Raw genomic sequence first — 19,940 nt, forward strand, 5'->3', positions numbered from 1 at the left:
ATTTTCCCACACTTTTGCACATTTTCACATAGGCTAATAAATGCCGCTGGTGGTCCAAGCCTCCCTTGGGAGGCTTCAAGGAAAATGGTTAGGAACCACTGCTATAATCTAAGTCATGACTTCAAGTGAAATACATCAAATCTGTTTCAGGGCAAATACCAGAGATGGAAAAAGTACCAGAATCTTGTACTCAAGTAAAATTACAGTTACTCTGGTTAAAATTTACTGAAGTAAAAGTAAAAAATGAAAAAATAATCCTTCCTTACTGGCAAGAACAACAAGACAGTAGATCTCCAATCAGGTTGTTGAGGTAAAGTGACACCTCTATAATAAATTAAAATTCTAAGCACAATTGATGGTGGACATTGAGATCATTGTTAAATCTAACACTTTAAAAGTTAATATTGATCCTATCTACATACAGTTCTATTCCACTTTTGAAAGTCTTAAATAATTTAAAAAATGACAGAGCTGCAGTATCACTCAAGGCCTTTGCATACTGCGTTTGCCTTTTCGTCCGAATCTTTTGCATGTTAAAAGGGGAAATTGATCTCATATTGCTCTAATCATGTTTGCACGTTTACTCTGAAATTTTCATCAGTCATTATTTTTTACAGAACAGGTGAAATTTCACATCAGTCCAAGTCATTTAAATGGGTGATTGTTGATTCAGATCAGCATCTGCTGCTGCTTCATTCTCTCTTTCTCACTCACCCCTGCCTGGCCCCTTCCTTCTCTCTCTTCCTCTCCTGCACCAAAAAGTCCCTTTAAACACTGTTTGCCAGTGTATTATGCGGATATCAACCATGGAAATATAACAGATAAGGGCAAACATTTGTAGCCTACTCATAACGGAGACTGGATAAAAAGTTGTTCTCCATCTCCTCAACTTGGCTTGGCTGCTATGAAGCATAAGCAGGTGCTGTATGAAGCTCACAGTATGAAACAATTTGCCACATTCTACAAATATTGGAAGTGAAGGCAAATAAAAAAAATGCATCGGACTCAGTGTGCAAGATTCGAGTGCGTGACATTTGTTTTTGGATTACGGATCCGAAATAAACTCATGCTAAAAAAACAGACCCAGGGTGCAAAGACTTTAAACTCTTACTCTGTGGATAACTTCACTCATGGTGCAAATGTATCTCACATCAAAAACAGCAACAATCAAAGGAAAATATAACCAAAAGAACCCCAGCAGGGACCACTGTACAACAGACAACATCCAAATACAACTACACATGCAAAAAACACATCTAAACACTCTGCCCAAAAGCATGATGGGGAATCCATTCCCAATCATCCCACAAGATTTGAAATTGCATTGAGAAAAACTTATATCAATTGACCCTTACAGAGCTGAACTAACACTGGTGGAGTTAAAATCAACTCAGAATTATTCTCTAGCTATGTGCTTAAGATGTCAACAGAAGAGGACAAAAGTACAAGAGAGTCATACTCAAGTAAAAGTACAGTTACACTGGTTAGAACTTACCTAAGTCGAAGTATAAGTACTGATTTAAAAATGTACTAAAAAAGTACAGTTGCACAAAAACCTGCTCAATTTCTGTAATTTTTAATAAATGCAATTAGTTACTTTCCACTCCTGACAAATAAATATGTAAGAATTAAAACAGGCTCTAAAAATTAGCCTTCAAATAGACTTTCATGATTGGTGCATAGCTAATGCATGTACAGGCATGTGCTTGTAAGCTAAAAGAACAACTGCTACAGGTAAAATCCTATATTTTAAATATCTACTGTCATATGATGCTATGGTAAAACAAACCAAAATTATAAAAGGAAAACTGAAAGTTTTTGAAAAAAAATCAGGGAACTTGGTGGACTTTATTTTTTAAGTTGGTGATGAGCAAAGTAGGGCGAAGGAAGGGAAATTTGATGGACTACAAACACCGAGGTTCATGTGTGAAAATCTATAAAACATCTGTACTATCTGTGTTGGTTTTTAATTCTAACTGTTGTTTAACTGCCTTTCATCAAGGGCAGAAAAGATACCTTGATATGGTATTTATGTCATATTGCCCAGGCCTAGCTGAGGCTACAACTACAGATGGGCTGCAGCTCCAGCTAGTGGACCTGCTCTCCTTGCTCTACTAGCCAGATGTTAACAAGCACGGTAAACAGGCACCATAGCACAGGAGCAGAGCAGAGACGGTGTCTGGTTAAACTGGCCCATTACCTGGAGCACTGCTAATATTTGCCACACTTGGCAATTATATCACTTAAATTCAGGCAAAAATACTGCTAATTTTTTAGTGTTCTTTGAGAATTTTCCTACCTTAAGACTTGTTAGTTACTCTGAATATGATTGCATTTAATCTACTTCTAAATGAGTCACCTAGGACCATCTTTATCAGAAACCAAAGGGTTAATTTATTCAGATGTTGTATTACTCATATTAGTAAAAGTTTGAAATGTGCTGCAGAGCTTCATTTAAAATAATACCTCTTACTATGGTCGGATTAAGTCTAACAGCTGATATGAGGAAATAATGACACATGTTCATGATATTTATATGACCAACTTTTACCGTCACAACCAAAGGACCAGGATGCAATGCTTTGTTCCATCTGTCACTCATGTCCTGTGAATTACTTAAACTGTGTATTCACTGACTGCTTCCTCACCACATCATGAGCCGGAGAGAGAGAGAGAGAGAAAGAAAGGATGTTCTTCCTGCTGGGACACCACAATGAAAGGGCTTTTGCAAACAGTATTCCTTCAACAATTCAAGCCCTATCTGATTAATACTGAATCAACTGAACCTGGAAATGCCGGCCTGCTTTCCTATCAGAGATTAGTAATGAAGAGCCAGTGGCTTCCTCCACTGCAGGGTGGAGAGAGAACAAGCAGGTCAGGGCACACTTAACAAAAACGGATGCAGTTGTGAAAAGTTGTGAGGTTAGTTTTTCTGCACTTTGTCTTCATTGGGTAAGTAGAAGATAACTCTAATTACTATAATGATCCCGGAAAACCCCTTATAATTACCACAACTGAAAGTGTCTCTTACCTAATGTTTGACTTTATCAGAGGTAAAAAATCAAACAAGAAGATAACCTGTTAAATGTTTAACTAAATAATAGCAATGCCAAGTGAAAGCTGCAAGACCGGCTTTAAATCATAAGACAAACCACAGAAGTAGGAACATTATGACTTTCTGTAAATCCAGGGATGAGACAAAAGAGGAATTAAAAAAAAAACTTCTGGATTACTATAAAGGGAGGGATGAGGAAATAAAACTATTTCCCAGAAAGACAAGCCAGGTCAGAGAGCAGGAGGGAGGATGGTTTGAGGGCATGAAGGAGTTCATGAGATGTCATGTTAAAGAGGGAGGGGAGAGAAAAAGAAACAACTTCAGCTTGCTCTTAATGATTCTTGGGTCAAAACCACAGATACAACTGATTGAGAAACACTGAAGCCATACATTCGGAGTAAAAGAAAAAAATTCCCGTTTCGCTCATGGATGACTCAACTTCCCACAAGCCTGCTCTGATCCCTGAAACGCTTCATCTGTGTTTGTGACATTTGTCAAGGGGACAGTATATATAATGAAAGAAGCATAAAGGTGCCTGCATGTGTTTTACCTCCAGACAGGCCAGATGTACATCTTTGATGATACAGTTGTTTCCAGACAGCACCGACTGCTTTAATAAAAGGCAGCTCAGCTCCAGGGTAGCTAGACGCACTTTACCATCTACACACACATACCAGAAACAGAAATGAATAGAAAGGAAATTCCTTTATTGAATATTTATAACATGCAAAAGGGAGGATTTGGTTTTTGACTATCTTGTGCAAACTAGGGTTGTCAGGCTTAATACACTAATGGTGATGTAATTAAGGTGCATAATTAGTGCATTAAGTATTTAATATTGCATTAATCGCTTTTAAGACACTGCCTAGATGAGTGGTTTCCAACCTGGGGTCTAGGCACCCCTAAATGGATGCCACAGATCTCAGGGGGCACGGGAGCCCTGTCTGCTCTGATGTCAAAATTAGATGTACATATAGATTTTTAAAAACAAGATTAGAAACATAATGTGTAAGGGCCAACCTAAAAGATAAAAAAATGAAGAAGATCCGTTCATTTTTGTGCAAAAAAGGCACATTTTTAGGAAGACAAAAAAATTGAGATTATAAAGTTGTATATAAACAAGAAACCAAAATCAGTATTTCAGAGTTTAGAAGTCAGGAATATACAAGAAAAAAATTGAAATTTCCAAATTTAAAAAGTCATATATACCTTGACACTAGAAACTAAAAAATGTCAAGATTTTAAAAACGTAAATTAATAACAGTGAAAAGTCAATCATTTCTCAGAAACCAAGCTGAAAATTTCTCAAATTAATACCCTAAAACATTCTACATTCTGGTTCATGTATGTTTACAACATTAAATTAAAAAAAAAAAAAAAAAAACTTTTCTTCTTGCAAATTAACAACAATTTAAACTTGAGGATTTTGAGTTTTTTTCTTGAAAGTTACAGGATCCTCTACATTATTTTTTTTCCAGAGTGCCCCAAATACACCTTCATAATAATGTAAAGTTAATAAATAGAGCTTTTGTCAAGAACAAGTATATGTAGATCTATTATGCTGGGATTTTTGCAATGAAAACAACTAAAATTGATGCGTACTTTTTCCAAGTTGGTCCTGGGGGGGCTTAGCTTTTCTTAGATATGAGTAGGGGGGCCCGAAGGAAAAAGGTTGGGAACCACTGGCCTAGATGATGAACTAGAGTTAATTCAGAACGTGTAAGAAAGGTGATTTAAGTAGCTTTTCACACATCATGGTTATTGGTGTTGGCCAAACTAGTTTGAGTATTTCACAACTGCTGATCTACTAAGATTTTCACACACAACCATCTCTAATGTTTACAGATGGTCCAAAAAAAGAAGAAGATCCAGTGAGCGGTAGATCTCTGGGCCAAAAGTGCCTGGTTACTGGCAGAGGTCAGAGGAGAATGAGTTTACTGGTTCAGGCTAAGAAAGGCAAAAATGACACAGCAGCAGAAGACCACAGCATGTGCCACTCCTGTAAGCTAAGAAGAGGAACCTGAGGCTACAATTCACACAGACTCAACTAAAATTTGATAATATAAGAGAGGAAAAATGTTGCTTGGTCTGATATTATATTCTATTAGATATAGTTTAATAGCCGTACCTAACAAAGTGATCAGTGAGTGTGTACAGCATGAAATGAGAATTTAAGTTGAAGCCACAAATGCAGCAAACTTGTACAAACAATTTAAACATCAAACACTAAAAATATGAAACGTGCACACTGTGAACTTTTAAGTGCCTGTGCTACCTGGCTGTGCTGCTTGGTTCATGATTCTGATGAGTCTCTCTGCCAGCACCAGGCTGTAGGAGCTCCTCTCCTGGTCAGGAACAGGCAGCTGCAGACGCTCCAGAAGATCTCGGTTGATTCCTGCAGACAGACAGTGAGGAGGCCGACCATGTCAGAAAGAAGCTATTTAAGATTTGATGCCAAATCTGAAATATAACTGATAAGTTAAAAAAAACAGGCTGCACAGAGTCTTGTCTTCAGGCTTGTGTCTTAAGTTTGATTTACTGGCAAGAAATAAGACTCTGCAATTACAGTACATTTAAACCTGGTTTAAAGCTTTAAATGTGGTTATTATGACAGTTTGTGCTATCACAACCATCATTGTAGACCTTCACAGAAACAATGACTTGCACATGATAACGTGTCCCTTTCTGCTGATTCTCGTGTTGCCAATATGAAGGATGCTGCTATTTACATAGCTGAGATGTTTTTCATGACAGAGAAGTGTTTAAACAAACAGCATAATCCTTTCACACAGTTATTCAGAGAAGAATGGGCAGGGCTGTTTATCCAACAGCAGAGGAAGAAGCAGATAAATGAATGTCTGCATATTTCACGTCTATAGAACAAGACGCCACATGCACTTTGTTATAGGTAAGGCCTCTTCAGGGCCCGTAAATGCTGAATATTGGACTGTTAAAGAATTCAGTTATAAAGTCCTGTGATGCTACTCTGGGCAACTGGATCTGAGTCTGTGTTTAAAACTAGATACTAAGTAACCCTCAGGCCTCATTCTGGTTTAAAGCAGCAGAAGCCACTTTTCTCGTGATTTGACAGACTCAACTAGCCCAAGATTTGCCAAAAAATGCAACAATTATGGATTTTAAAATTACAATTTTCAGAGAAATAATCGGTGAACAAGTTCTACAAAAAAGTGAGAAAAAGTCCAGACAAAGAGACCACAGTTGTGGAAAAATGGTTTTATCCTTCATCAAGACAATGTGCCAGCTCACTGCTCTCTTGGTGAAGCATTTTCTGGCCCAAAAACAAATCACATTCACCTGATCCCCTAATCTAGCACCGTGTGACTTTCTCTTTTCCCTAAGATCAACTCTGTGCTGAAAGGAACACATTTTGAGTCTGTGTCAGAAGTTAAATAAAGAACAATAGAGGCTCTGACACAAAGAAGACCTGCTGCACTGCCTTGATCAGTGGAAGACTTGAATGCTGAAGGTGAGTATATTGACGGAGAAAAACGATGAAGAATGTTTATGTTCAATAACATTCTATTAAAGCACTAGTCTAGCTTTTAAAGAGTCATACCTCATTTAATATGTGAACAGCGATTACTTTACATGTGTAAAGAAATACAAACCTTTGCTGTGTGACACAGCGTACAGCAGGCAGAGAACAAACAAGGCGTGGTAGTCATCATTAGTGCAGTCCAGAGCGCTGTACACCATGTCTAAGAATGGTCTGCAAGTAGAGAGAGAGATCTCATCAACACTTTTATTCACAGTTCTCACCTCTAAAGGCAGTCTCACAGCTCAGCGTGCTCACATACCTGCTCCTCTGCATGTGTGTGCGTGTGGCTGCAGCTGTCTTCTCCTCGTCAGTGATGTTCTGCTCGGTCAGCTCTGATACCTTACACTTCTCCATCACCACCATCTCTATCTCTGTGAGCACGCGACACAAACACGCACATTTTGTTTGGACATGCATAAATGCCCAGAAGTGGGAATGTTTGGGTTTAATGGTAATCACATCACACACTTAAGACAAAGAGGAAACAAATTTAAACATGGAGAAAATAAATTCTGTCACCAGTGGTTATGATTTTACAGACTGAAGTGTTTCCTTCTCCCTGCAGACCTTAAAAAAAAAAAAAAAAAAAAAGATGAAACAAGCCATGAGTTTATTGTCTCATTTTGTAAAATATGCCACACATGGCCCAGGATAATAATATCACAAAACTAACAAAGGTAAACTGAAATTTGGTGTTAGTTTAACCTCTTATCATGCTTTAACTTTCATCACTGCCAACTTCTTTTTTTTGGAAAATTTACTTCCACTGCATGACTCAAACTGGCAGAGATGCCTGTTCAGAGCATCACTGTTTTTATTTTCTAACATAATGTGCATGTTTGGCTTCAGGGATTCATTGCATCCCCCTAGTCAGGATGTTGCCATATCAATATTTCATCCCACCATTAATTCACACAATCTTTAAATTCTTTGAATCATGGCCTTTAGATGCATTAAAGACTGTGCAGCTGCAGAAGCACTGTGAAAAAAAAGAGTCTGATTGGTTGAAGTAGAGAAGGAATCATCTCAGGTGAATGAAATAGTCACATTTTAATGTTAAACACACACACAGCAGGACGGAGAGACAGGCGGAGAGGTGAGGAGCACAGGATGGATGGCATGTCACCATGGATATGAACAGTCAGTCGCCATGGAGATTGGGTTGAACATGTGATCAGTGGTAGCCATGGGAACCACAGAGAAATAAAAAAAAAGGTACCAAAACAGAGGAAGCAACAACAACAGAGCGGTCTCATCTCAAAACCAACAAAAGAGGGATTATGAATTATTTCTGCTTTTGCCGTTTATTCTCCTGCAAGTTTTAACTTAAACTCTCTTCTTGTAACCTTAATTCTTGTAAGTTCCTTTTTCAGGAATCATGCATCATCCTGAAACAAAACTTACTCGTGCTCATGAGTAGGGGTGGGATGCAATATCAATATCAAAACCGTAAAAGATCGTTGTTCTCACCTGTGTGATACAATCAAAAACTTACATTTTCATTTTAAAAAAGTTTTCTGAATAGATTTAAGCAAATTTAAGGCATCACACTACTAATTCATGATGCATAAAGTGCTACCACAAGTGTGTAGCTGCCACTGTCACATTTGTTTAAATTTTGACAGCCATTTCAAATTTTAGTCTTAGTCTTAAGGATAAAATGTTCATAGGTTTTCTGCACATTTTAGTCATTTCTACCCTTATAGTTTAAGTGTAGTTTTAGTCAACAAAAACATTACAACATTTTAGCTTAATTTTAGTCCATATAAAGTCCTCACATTTTAGTCAATAGTTTTAGTCACAATGATAATTCTCGTTGCCTAAATCTGAAAACTTATTGTAGTCTCATTTTAGTGTCCTTGATGAAAACTAAACCTACTTTTCTTCAGAATTTTTGTCATCAAAGATCTATTTTCAGTCAGTCTTAGTCTTGTCTTTCTTACGTATAAACATAGGCGACTAACATTTTTAGTCACAGTTTGAGTCGACTAAATAAACACTGTCACACATTACACAAGGCCTGACATGACTGAAAATTTATCCCATTTCCTCTGTAATGCACGTGGACCAGAGACCAAACAAACAGGAGGTGACGCCACTTTTTAACAGCTTTTCTTCCTCATTAGAGCATGACCATGCATTAAAAAAGGATTGCCTGTTTGACTGGAAATTCTCCTCAGTAAATTCAACAAGTGACAAGCAGCGAAGGCAGGGCAACTCATGGGGTGAGTCTTTCTCACTACAATCACTGCAGGCTGAGAGCCCAACCACCGTAATATAACTAGAAGATGCACAAACTCTGTAAAGTGAAAAACAGATGGTACTACAAGGGCTACACAGCTTCACATAAATGGAACATGGTGGACTGAATGAATAGAAAATTGGCCTGCAGTAGTATAGAATTTACCTTAAGAGATTAAAAAAAAAGCAAAAAAAATCCCAGAAATTTTCAGCGGGGTGACTTATATTCCAAGACTTACAGTAAACGAAGTTAACCAGCCATAGAAAAGGCTGAAAGGGGGGCAATGTCAGATAGACTTGTATTATATGATATACTGCACCCCTTCTCATTGCACTGTGTCATTTCGTAAGTTATCAAGTAATTCCCATCCCTTATCATAAAGCTACATACAAATCAATGGATTTTATAATAAATAATAAATGCATGAACAGTCATATGCATGTTGGAATACTTCCCCCAGGTATCTAAAAATCAAGCAAAACAGAAAATACACAATGAAGTAAGAATTATATTAACTTTTTAGTCTCTCTCTTAATGTTTGGAGATGAGGCATACTGCTGTGGTGGCTGTTAAACACCCAGGGTGCATCGTGGCAGACTGTGTCTGATTGATGGGAGTAAAGAAAGACTCAAAAACACAGTCCTGTACTGCTGTGTCCAATGAGACACACACTCACCTTCCGCCGTCTCCCCACTCGCTCTGCTTCCCTTAGAACTCCCTCCTCCTCCTCCTCCTACTCCCTCTGTACCTTTTCCCTTCTCCCTCTCTCCACCTCGGCCTTCGTCATCCCAGCCTTCCTCTCCTCCTCCACCGCCGCCGCCTCCTCCTCCTCCCCCGGCCCTGTCGTCGTCTTCCTCCTCGCCTAAGTTCTTGTAGTTTGGCCTTTTCTGGGTTCTCTTGCGGCCACGGTGGCGGGACAGCTCCAGGGAGCGCTCCAGGGACTCTGGGGGCTTTGCGAACCGACGTACACCTCCTGAGCTAGCCTAGAGGGAGATGGAGAGGATTGAGAAGGTTTGATTAGACATAAGAAGCATGAAGGGGAGATCTTTTAAGCTACAGCATTCCTTTCTGATTCTTAAGAAAAATTGTGACTAATTTTTGATTGTTTTTGTTTGAAGCAGTTGTTATTTGAAAATTTGAATGCCTAAAATAGTATATAATGGTTCAAAACATATAAGAAAAAAAGGTGTTTGTTAAAGTTGGGCGTTGATACTTTTGCGTAAACACAGACAGATGCAAGAAAACTTGAGAACAACTGTTCTATTTCAGGAAAGCAAATTTGCTGCAACCCTTTCCAGGTAGATGTGTGAGAAAAAAGACACTTGATAGCATGCATTACAATGCAAAAAAGACACCCAGTTACATAACTCATGTGCCTTTATTTGCTCAGACTAACACACAAATGCAAAGTCTTACAGTAAACCCTCGGTGAACTAATTTGTAATCAAGTCTGTTTCAACACACAAGCCACTTCCTCCCTGATAAACTTCAGAGCAGAGGAGAAAATGACCATGCACATACATGCACACATGAGTGATGGTTTTGATGCCACTTCTGTTTGGCTGTGCTGGAACTATAACAAACCACCTTCTGAAATATCTCAAACCAAACACATACAGACACAGGAAGCAGCTGGTGGATGATAAGATGCTAAGCAGGATATCAACACTGACTTACAGTAAAACCAAGTTATCATATTGACATTTACAAGAAATTCTAAATCTGTGTCATAAGACTCCAGATATTGAGTCTAAGGCTGCAACTACAAGTCAGTCGGTGTGGTTGTGTTGGTCAACCTGGCACGAACAGCACAAGCTGATCCTACAAGTGTTCAATGGGGTAAGGTCAGGACTGCTGGCAGGCCATTCCATCCTCACCACTTCCAAATTCTGGAGGTAGTCTCTGATAAACCCCGCTCTGTGGGGGCGAGGGTTGTTTTCTTGGAGGATAGAGTATGGCCCCAGACTGTGGAGATATGGGATTGCAGAATCTTGATATCTTACTGCATTGAGATTGCTTCCAATGATGGCAAGCCTTGTTTTTCCAGTGAGGGAGATGCTGCCCCACACCATCACACTGTCTCCATCAAAAGATGTGACTCTATGGGTGCAGCAGTCTGCATAACGTTCTTGGCTTCTTCTCCACACTTAGCCCCGACGATCTGTAGGCAGAATCTGGACTCCCCGCTAAACATAACCTTCCTCCACATGTTCAGGGTCCAGTGCACGTGGTGCCAGTACCAGCACAAACGCGCCTGACAGTGAAAGGCAGTATGACAGGCGTCCTGGCAGCCCTATGAGACCACAGATTGGAGATGTGCAGTCTGTTCTGAATAGTTTGGGCAATGCCGTCAGCCATATCATCCTGTAAACCTTGACTACAAATCTGTAGAAATGTAAATGTAAATGTACTTTATTTATATAGCTCTTTACAACACCCCACAGGTGACTAAAGTGCTTTACAAAAAAACAAATAGCATTAAAAAAAGAGCACAAGACAAATCCATAAAGACAAAAAACAACAGCATTTATAAATACAGACTAAAAGGATAAAACACTCACAGCACTACAAGGTATTACAAGCCATTGTGAATAAATAAGTCTTAAGTTAGGATCTGAAGAGGCCCAAGTCAGAGATAACACACATATGAGAGTGGAGATTGTTCCAGAGCCTGGGTGCAGCAACTGAAAAGGCTCGGTCAACCCAGTGTTTATATTTACAAGTGGGGACTTCCAACAAAAGTTGGGTGGATGACCTCAAAGTCCTGCCGTGTCCACGAACAATTAAAATCCCAGATAAATAGGGTAAGCAAGGCCATTCAGAGCTTTAAAAGCAAACAAAGTTTAAAAACAATTCTAAAATGGACTGGAAGCCAACAAAGGGAAAAGAGAATGGGAGTAATGTGCTCTCGTCTGGTTGTGTTTGTTATAAGACATGCAGATGCATTTTGCACAATGCCAACTTAAAGTGCATTGCAGTAGTCCAGCCTGGAACTTATTAAGGCATGCATAGCTATCTCAAGATCATGACGGCTCAAAAGACGGTTCCTAAGTGCTGACAGGCTAAGGAAACGGTCTTCTTTGGGTGTCGTCTCCTTAAGGCGCCCACCCTCTGTTAAACTTGGTCTTCAGTTTGAAGATGGTACAAGGGCTCACTCCAAGTAATGCCACAACTTGGTTTTGCAGAACACCAGCTTGAAGTTGCCCAACCGCACAGGCAATCAGGTGCCATCAGACGCCCGATTTTACCTGGGGGTACTATAAGCTCAAAACAAGAGTCAAATGCAACAGCAAGATAAAGTGTTTGGCACTGGCAGAGAAGATCTGGCAAGTTTTCCATGGGCGCAACCCACATACTCAGCTCTGATACTCAACCTACAAATGCATGTTCTTTACAAATTTGGCATCATTTAAAAGGGAAATAAACAGGCTTTTCAATGATGTAAGATTTATTAGGAACTCATTTACCAGACAGAAATGTCCTTACTTTTAAGTTTCCTTACTTTTAAACTTTTTTTAAGGTTTATTGTTGTGCTTTTTGGGCCTTTACTGGCAGAAGAGGACAATGGATGGAATCAGAAACAGGGATGAGAGAGCTGGGGAGAGAGAAGCAAAAAGCGCCACAGGCAAAATTTGAACCTGGGCTGACCGTGTACATAGGGTGTGCCTCAAACCACTAGGCCACTTGCGCCCTGACTTTTTAACTTTTTAAGTTTACAAGGAAGAAAAATACTTAGGAAAACTGCAGCTGTAACAGCTGACATGCAGAGTGAGAAAACAATGCTTGATTGCATTAGTTGAAGTTTTTTTTCATTTTGACAAATACAGACTTTCGTCATACATTTATCACGAAAGCTCATATTGTGACAACAATAAAACTGAAACTCATGAGCTCAGTACAGCCTGATTTTTACTAGAACCATGTCTTAGTTAAAAAGTCTTGTATTGTGACAAACCCTAGTTTATAACAGTATGTCTTTTATATTAAGTCAGCCTTATTTGCAAACTACAAACCTAGCATAATAAAGCTGCATACTTCTCTATCCACTTTTACAGAGGTATAATAGGCTTACAATTTCTTAATTAATTTCTACAGGCCTATTAAAGATGGTTTTATCCTTTCTTTGGGCTGATATGATGGTTAAAAAATACTTATCTGCATCAACATTGATGGGTAAGAGCTTTAAGGATCATATCTGATGAAAACACACTGTGCGCCTTCAGACACAAACCACAGACTTGTATCAGTGTATGTGTGTGTTGCACCTGTGAGCTGACGATGTTCTGGTAAACCGCTCACACTCTGAGCCGATGCTGAGAAATTAATGGAGTCCAGGGAGCGTATAAGACAAACCTACACATGCAAACTCCTGCACAACAACACCAAGCATCACATTACAGAACAATGCAATTTACAGGCAGGCTTAACAAGCAGCTGCATGTGCTCAAGGAAGAAAAGAAACTTCAGTACAGACATGCAAATGTTGTCACCTTGTACCAATCTGGTGCACTTGCAAGCAAACACGTGTTTAAAAAAGTGAGAGAAAAAAAAGCACTTTTTCTCCTCTTCCAGGAAAGAGATTTAGGTTAGGTGAGCTCTGTCACTGTTCCATCATGTGACCTCTTTCCTGCCACATCACAGACAAACAGGAAGTACTATGTGACCACCTGCGCAGAAACTGATCCCATGCCCCGCCAGTGTGTGTTTCATCTATAATAAATCAAACACAAACACAGCAGCTGTTCTATCTGATGTGGTGGAAACTATTAACATCCTCCATCCAGCATGCACATGCAAAAGAATACTTCTGAGTAACATTTCACTGTTTTCTATTCACCATAAGGAGTTCTCCTCAGGGAAGTTCTGGGGAAAAGCATGTTTCCTACATGCATTCATACATGTAAAAGGTTAGAACTAAGACACATAACTTTAGGTTCCATTTTCATAAATGGTGTCACACCACTTAACTTTGTTTTCTATTCAAAATAAGAAAACATTGTTTTACTCTTATATAGAGAAAAGTATTCTAACTAGCACTGGGTCATGGCAAGCCATAAAAGCTTTAAGAGCTGAAGAGTGCCAAAACAGCAGGGAGGAGAATACTTTTCCAAATGTCACAGAACACTGAAACCATCTCAAGACTGACTGCTCAACTGAACTGAACCACCTCTCTTGAGATCACAAATATTTTTACAGTATGCTTACACTACAGTTCTCCTTTACTCTCTTAACAGTTTTACAAAAAGGCTTTAAAATGTTGTAGTAGCGCTTATGTTTTAGTGGAAGCATTTTATGTGCTGGCAGCGCCTTCAACCTCAGCTTCTTTGCTTCTTACCAGCCTGTTACTTCTGCTTCGCTCAATAGTGGCCATTAGAGCTATGTTAGTGGCTTAAAAGTGTCCTTTATTCAAGGAAATATGGCTAAGAAAAGGCAACAATAACAAGGTATGCATGAAACAGAATTCCCGTACTATAACTGATCTATTATTCAAATAAATTCTCACTGAACAGCAGAATTTCTTGCCAGTTCCTCAAGAAATCCTGATAAAGTACTTGACATGACATTTCTCATTGTAGAAAATTAAACTAGCTGAAGTTCAGACCCAAATGTTAGTCCTTAAAACAAACTCTAAAGTTGAGGGAACACAGATAATAAAGAAAAACCTCAGCTGTGGTAGGTCAGTCGATTCTGATTTAATCTGCACAAACTTACTTGTACATAAACATATTTTCATATCTGCCTTTTTGACTTTTTGAGATATTAACTGCAAATATTGATATCATGCATGTTATTACAACTACACAACAACTAAAGATCAATGTAAGAGAGGCTATTTTGCATGGATATGAATATGCTGTGCTTTGAGAATTTGGCTTGATCTAAGGTGTGCCCCAGTAAAACAAAGCGTAAAACCCCTGGCATAGAGGAATCTTGTCCTGGCAAAGCAGCAGCTCTACACCTTGTTATTTTACCCTTGAGAACACAAGTTGTATCAGTTTCTCCTCCACCATGTTATTGACAAAGCTGATATCAGAAGCCTTGTTCCTTTAAATGTTTATGAGGGAGAAGTGACACTAATGAGTTCAATGGTTGCCAAAAAGTTGAAGTACTTTCAAACAAGAGTGCTGCGTGTGCAGTGACAAAAAGCAGCTGAAATTGAAAGTATTTTTGGGCTTGGGATACTGGACATAGAATGCTTAAATACTTTGGTTTTGTATTAAAGGTAGGTGCTGCCAGTGCCAAAAAAAACAGAAAAAAACTGTGAATGGGCATAGGTTATGAGACTGGCACTATTCCTCTACCGTGAGCATACTTGTAAATGTGCATGCCTATACATAACGCATGCAGGCTGTATAAAACTACTTGATGTAAACTACAAACATGGCGACACTTGAGGTTATCATAATGTTGATTCTGAGATCAGAACTAACTTAATAGCAACATGAGATTAAACTGTCTGCACTTTTTCTGTTTCATTTTCCTCTGCACATGGACATACTGGTCCTGGTGTTCTGGTTTAATTAGTGATCATATTAACTTGGGAATTTCAGCTGACCATGTTCATGGACAAGGTTCAGGTTACTTTATTTGTACCAGTAGGTAGATTTCTTTTGCAGCCAGTGAGAAAGAAAATCCATCATGAAACTCAAATTACAAAGTAGAAGTAACATGAATCAACACAATAGAGAGAGGGAAAACTATTTAAAAAAAACTTCTATAAATATTAACAAGTATTAAGACTAATATGAATAAATGAATGTACAAGGTATGGCTTCAGTTTAACCAGCCAAGTGATAACAGCAGAAACAAAGCCATTTTTTTCAGCACAGTGGGATTTAAAACCTCCATTTAGGAAGGAGAAACTCTTGAAAACACTTTGCAAATGGTGAGAATCATTCATTCAGTCCTTTTGAAGGTCTCATTGTTTTTTAATGTATTTCTCATGTGTTAGAAATTGTATTTGTATTGCTCATTATCTGTGTGTAACTTTATAAACTGAGCATATAGCATAAATTCAGGCAGGTCATGGAATCAACTGCTGCCATAATTGAGATCAGCTCTTCTCACGCAAACCCTCATCAGCTGATGGCCAGCTGATTTGCTCTAAGCCAACTATTGGCTAAGCGCTCTCATGCTGCCTTATTTAAATGCTCTTGCCTGGCTATGCTCTGCAGCTCCATCTGCAAGCTGCTCTTGCAACCCTTCTCCAACCCAGCTCCTCTTTCATTCTGCTTCTGACTCAGTCAATGTCATTCTATTGTCATTGATGCCTGCTCTGCTTCTGGGTTTTTTTTGCTGCTTCTCTCCCTGTCTTAAACTTTCTTTATCAGCATATGAAGACCAGGAACCTGTTTAATGCTTTCCCCATAGGCTTGTGGAAGGGCAGGGGGATCCCAGAACAGCCACAAGAATTACTTAAAGCCGCATACCATGTGTGTTTCTTCACAAAAAGGTCCTAAATAAACTTAACTGTTCTGCTACTGGTCTCGACCAGGATATTCATGAAAGAAAAATTTTAATCACAATGAGGTTTATTCCCTCATAGTTAAATAACGGTTAAGTAAAATCTGATTAAAAAACAAAACAAAACAAAACAAAACAACAAAAAAAAAAACAATCTTCATGGGTCATATGGAGCATTGGTTCCCAACCAGGGGTCTGGGGGGTAGGGGGATGGGGGGAGCAAGGCTTTGTCTGCTTTAAGCCTGCCAAATTTGATCTGCAAACATTGACTAAAACCATGATAAAGCAGTTAATAAACAGTTTATAAACATCTTTATATAAGAAAAGCATGCATAGGCCTCTTTATAGGGTTTTATCAGTAAAACAAGTAAAATCTATGTTGTTTTTTTTTCGTGGCGGCATGCCACGTTTTCTTCTCTCTTGGGTCCTGGGGGCTCCACTTTCTTAGGTACATGTATGGGGGGCTCCAAGGAAAAATGGTTGGGAAAAACTGATACAGAGAGGCTTAAGCCTGAATTTGAGACGGTGTCATAAGCAGCCAAAAAGTCTTTACAAGAGCTTTAAAAATGTCCTAAAATGTCAAAGACAAAAATGATGTGGATCTCAAAGGTAAAAGTTTGGTTCTTGCTGTGGTAGACCGAAGTTGTTAAGACATCACACCTGAACTCACATTCACTGAAAAGGTAGGCTGATTCTAACAACAACCACAGGTCTGGCGCACACACTTGCATGCAGCACAGAGAATAACCACAGGGGTTCTTAGAAACGCTCACTACTTCAGCACACCCACCTGGCTACATAAACAGATGGTCACAAAGTTAAGACACGGGGGAGGACAGACTGAAACCGAAGACATGACAGAGAGTTAGAGGAAAGGGAAGTCAGGTGGGGACAAGAAGGGAGAAACAAAAGAAAAACAAAACGGGAAATCACAATAAAGGAAATATAAAGAATTACAGGGTGTTTGTAAAAAAAGAATTAAAGAAAAACGACAGCATTGATTTGTGTTTTGTTGCCTTGCTGTGCATGAATCACACAGACAACATGACCCTGCAGTCTCATAACCACTAACACACACTAATGGAGCAACATCTATGTGGTCACCTGTGTAGGTCTGTTTGTACTGTACTTCCCCAGTGTCTGTGTTTGTGTGTGCACACAAATCATGTTAGTGCTCTGTGCATTTGTTACCGTGTTCTTATGTGTGCTGTGCGTGTCTGGCTGCGGGGTGAAGACAGACAGGTCTCCATTGAGGATGACGTCAGCCAGGGCATTGACCATCGGCTGATAGTGGATGATCAGAAACACCTGCAAAACATGCAGAGATCCTCAGTTGGGAAAATAAACCAATAAAAGTGACAAATACACTGAAAAGCAGAGATATCGGAGATTTAAAATCTTAAAAACAAAAAAAAAAAAAAAGCTTCTCTATTATTCTTTAAACTGCTCTGTGTAACTATTATGCCTAATTGAACTAGTTTACTTTAAATTACCCTGCCAATCTACCTGGGTAATTTATCTACAAATTGCATAACTGGCATTTTTTTTAGAAATAAAACCAACAAAAGAAGCAACCGTATGTTTAAAAATTGAACAAAACTACTGTAAAATTTATTAAAATGTCTGCTATTCACAGCAGTTCTGTAAACATGAAATGGATGTTCACAAGATGAGTAATGATTGTTTCTCTCACTAAATGTGAGAAAAGTAACAGAGTGGGAAGAGGAAAAGACAGAGAAAAGCATGTGTTTAAGCAGTGTTAATTTTGGCAGCTATTTCTCATTTTAGTCTTAGTTTTAGTCTGCAATGCATTTTAGTTTTAGTCCCATTTTAGTCATTTCTATCCTTTTTAGTTTTAGTTCAATTTTAGTCCATAAGAAGTCCTCACATTTTAGTCTTTACTTTTAATCCAAGCATTTATTTTCTTGCCTAAATCAGGTACCAAATCATAGTAGTGTGTTCTCTGCACCCTGCCAAACCTGGGGTCCCTGCTTTGTACAGCTGAGAGGCAGAATAGATAAAGCTGCATTGTTTTTTGACAGATTTACCCACAGTGGAAAAAAAAATCACAGATTATGAATATCTGACGAAAACTACATTATATTTTAGTCTAGTTAGTCATCTTGACAAAAACTAAACCTACTTTGTCAGTTTTAGTCATCAAAGATCTATTTTTATTAGTTTTAGTCTACTTTTTGTCGTGGAATAAAAGGCTGTCGACGAACATTTTTAGTCATAGTTTTAGTTGACGAAATTAAGACCACTTTTGATTGTGTTTTTAATTATTTAAAAAAGAGCTGATTTGAAACTTTAAAAAGATCAACAAGAATAGGGTAAAAACAAACTTTAAGAACAGGGTAGACTCAGAGATAATGTTTGTTTTATCAAATATAAAGTTTCTTTTACTTGCAACAAGAAAAAAACTTAATTTATTGGTATTATTTTATTATTATTGTTTTGTTTGAACCCTCCAGCTCAAAATAAACTGTGGATATTAAATGTTCATTATGAACTGAAGTGAATCACATCACAGGTTAGATGAGATGATATTCCAGACCTTAGCCTGAAGAATTGTCGTGTTTTGATCATTGACCCATGGTCTTAGGTTTTAACGTTTATGATAAATAATAAGAAAGGATTGCAGACTGACAAAAAAACTCACAGTGAAGATATTTAAGGCTGTGAGTAGGGATGCATGATATTATCGGTACTGGCAGATATTAGCTCAAAAAGGCAAACTGATGTCTGCCAATATTTAAAATCAACATTTTTCATTGTGAATATTAGCATATGTTGACAAAATTTCTGCCATTTGTGCAATACGTTTGTAACGTTTTAGGCTGGAGCAACAGACCTACCTCGGTTGAGGTCTTTTCCTTTCTTCATTTACAATCTTTTAACTTTTAAGTGTGTTTAAAGTTCCCAGGTTTGTTTCTTTGTTCATCCTTATACATTAAAATATGTTCAAAAGGACTGAAGTTCTAGGTTAAAAATACATATTTGAATATCAGTATCGGCTAAATTAATCTGTAAATATCTGCAAAAAAATCCAACATCCTGCATCCGTAGCTGTGAGAATTACAGGATACTTACTTGAGAAAGCAGGTAGAGAGAAACCTGAGGGTTGATCCTTCGGTCGTCAGACTAAAGAACAAAAGGAAACACAAAAAAGTACTTCAATGATTAAATAGAGTCACACAATCATTTAATGAATTACAAACAAACACATTTATGTTTTTTTTCAGTTCGGCAAAATATCCTCTACTTATTTCCATACCTGCTTTCGGAGATTTTCAAAAGTACGGACCAAATTATGCTACACAAGTGTTGGGGTCATGAAAATATCTTGCAACATTTTTGTCAGGTAATTCTTGTGTTTCTCCCTGTTGAATTTCAAAGCATCAGAGTTGATATGAATTCCTAAAAGGTGCTGGTCTAACATGGCAGAAATCTCAAATATATAAAGATAAAAAACTTGAAGGACAAGCAGTGCTGTTTTGTCTCATTGTAAAGTTTGAGCTAAGCTGATGAAGTTTAATTCCCTTAGGGTTGATAAACTAACACCTGTAGGTTCCTCATAGGGAGGAAAAATTGAAAAGTAGAGCCTAAGTTTAATAGTT

The 19,940-nt window shown here is 38.3% G+C and overlaps 1 protein-coding gene across 5 annotated transcripts in view; it reads right to left on the reverse strand.

Annotated features, from left to right (window-relative positions):
* Positions 1–19,940, reverse strand: part of clec16a (C-type lectin domain containing 16A) — a 61,620-nt gene that overhangs the window by 24,279 nt on the left and 17,401 nt on the right. For 3 of the 5 annotated variants that reach the window (XM_041817234.1, XM_041817233.1, XM_041817235.1), the window contains 7 exons: positions 19,414–19,464; positions 17,512–17,628; positions 9,605–9,839; positions 6,874–6,985; positions 6,685–6,785; positions 5,331–5,450; positions 3,606–3,715 (listed from right to left, as the gene is read on the reverse strand). In XM_041817234.1, coding sequence (XP_041673168.1) covers positions 3,606–3,715; positions 5,331–5,450; positions 6,685–6,785; positions 6,874–6,985; positions 9,605–9,839; positions 17,512–17,628; positions 19,414–19,464 — 846 coding nt within the window. Of the gene's footprint in view, positions 1–3,605; positions 3,716–5,330; positions 5,451–6,684; positions 6,786–6,873; positions 6,986–9,532; positions 9,840–17,511; positions 17,629–19,413; positions 19,465–19,940 lie in introns of all 5 variants that reach the window. The other 2 variants (XM_041817231.1, XM_041817232.1) reach the window with 1 other exon arrangement.

Source organism: Cheilinus undulatus, linkage group 21 (genome assembly GCF_018320785.1).
Source record: "Cheilinus undulatus linkage group 21, ASM1832078v1, whole genome shotgun sequence".
NCBI classification, from domain to species: domain Eukaryota; kingdom Metazoa; phylum Chordata; class Actinopteri; order Labriformes; family Labridae; genus Cheilinus; species Cheilinus undulatus.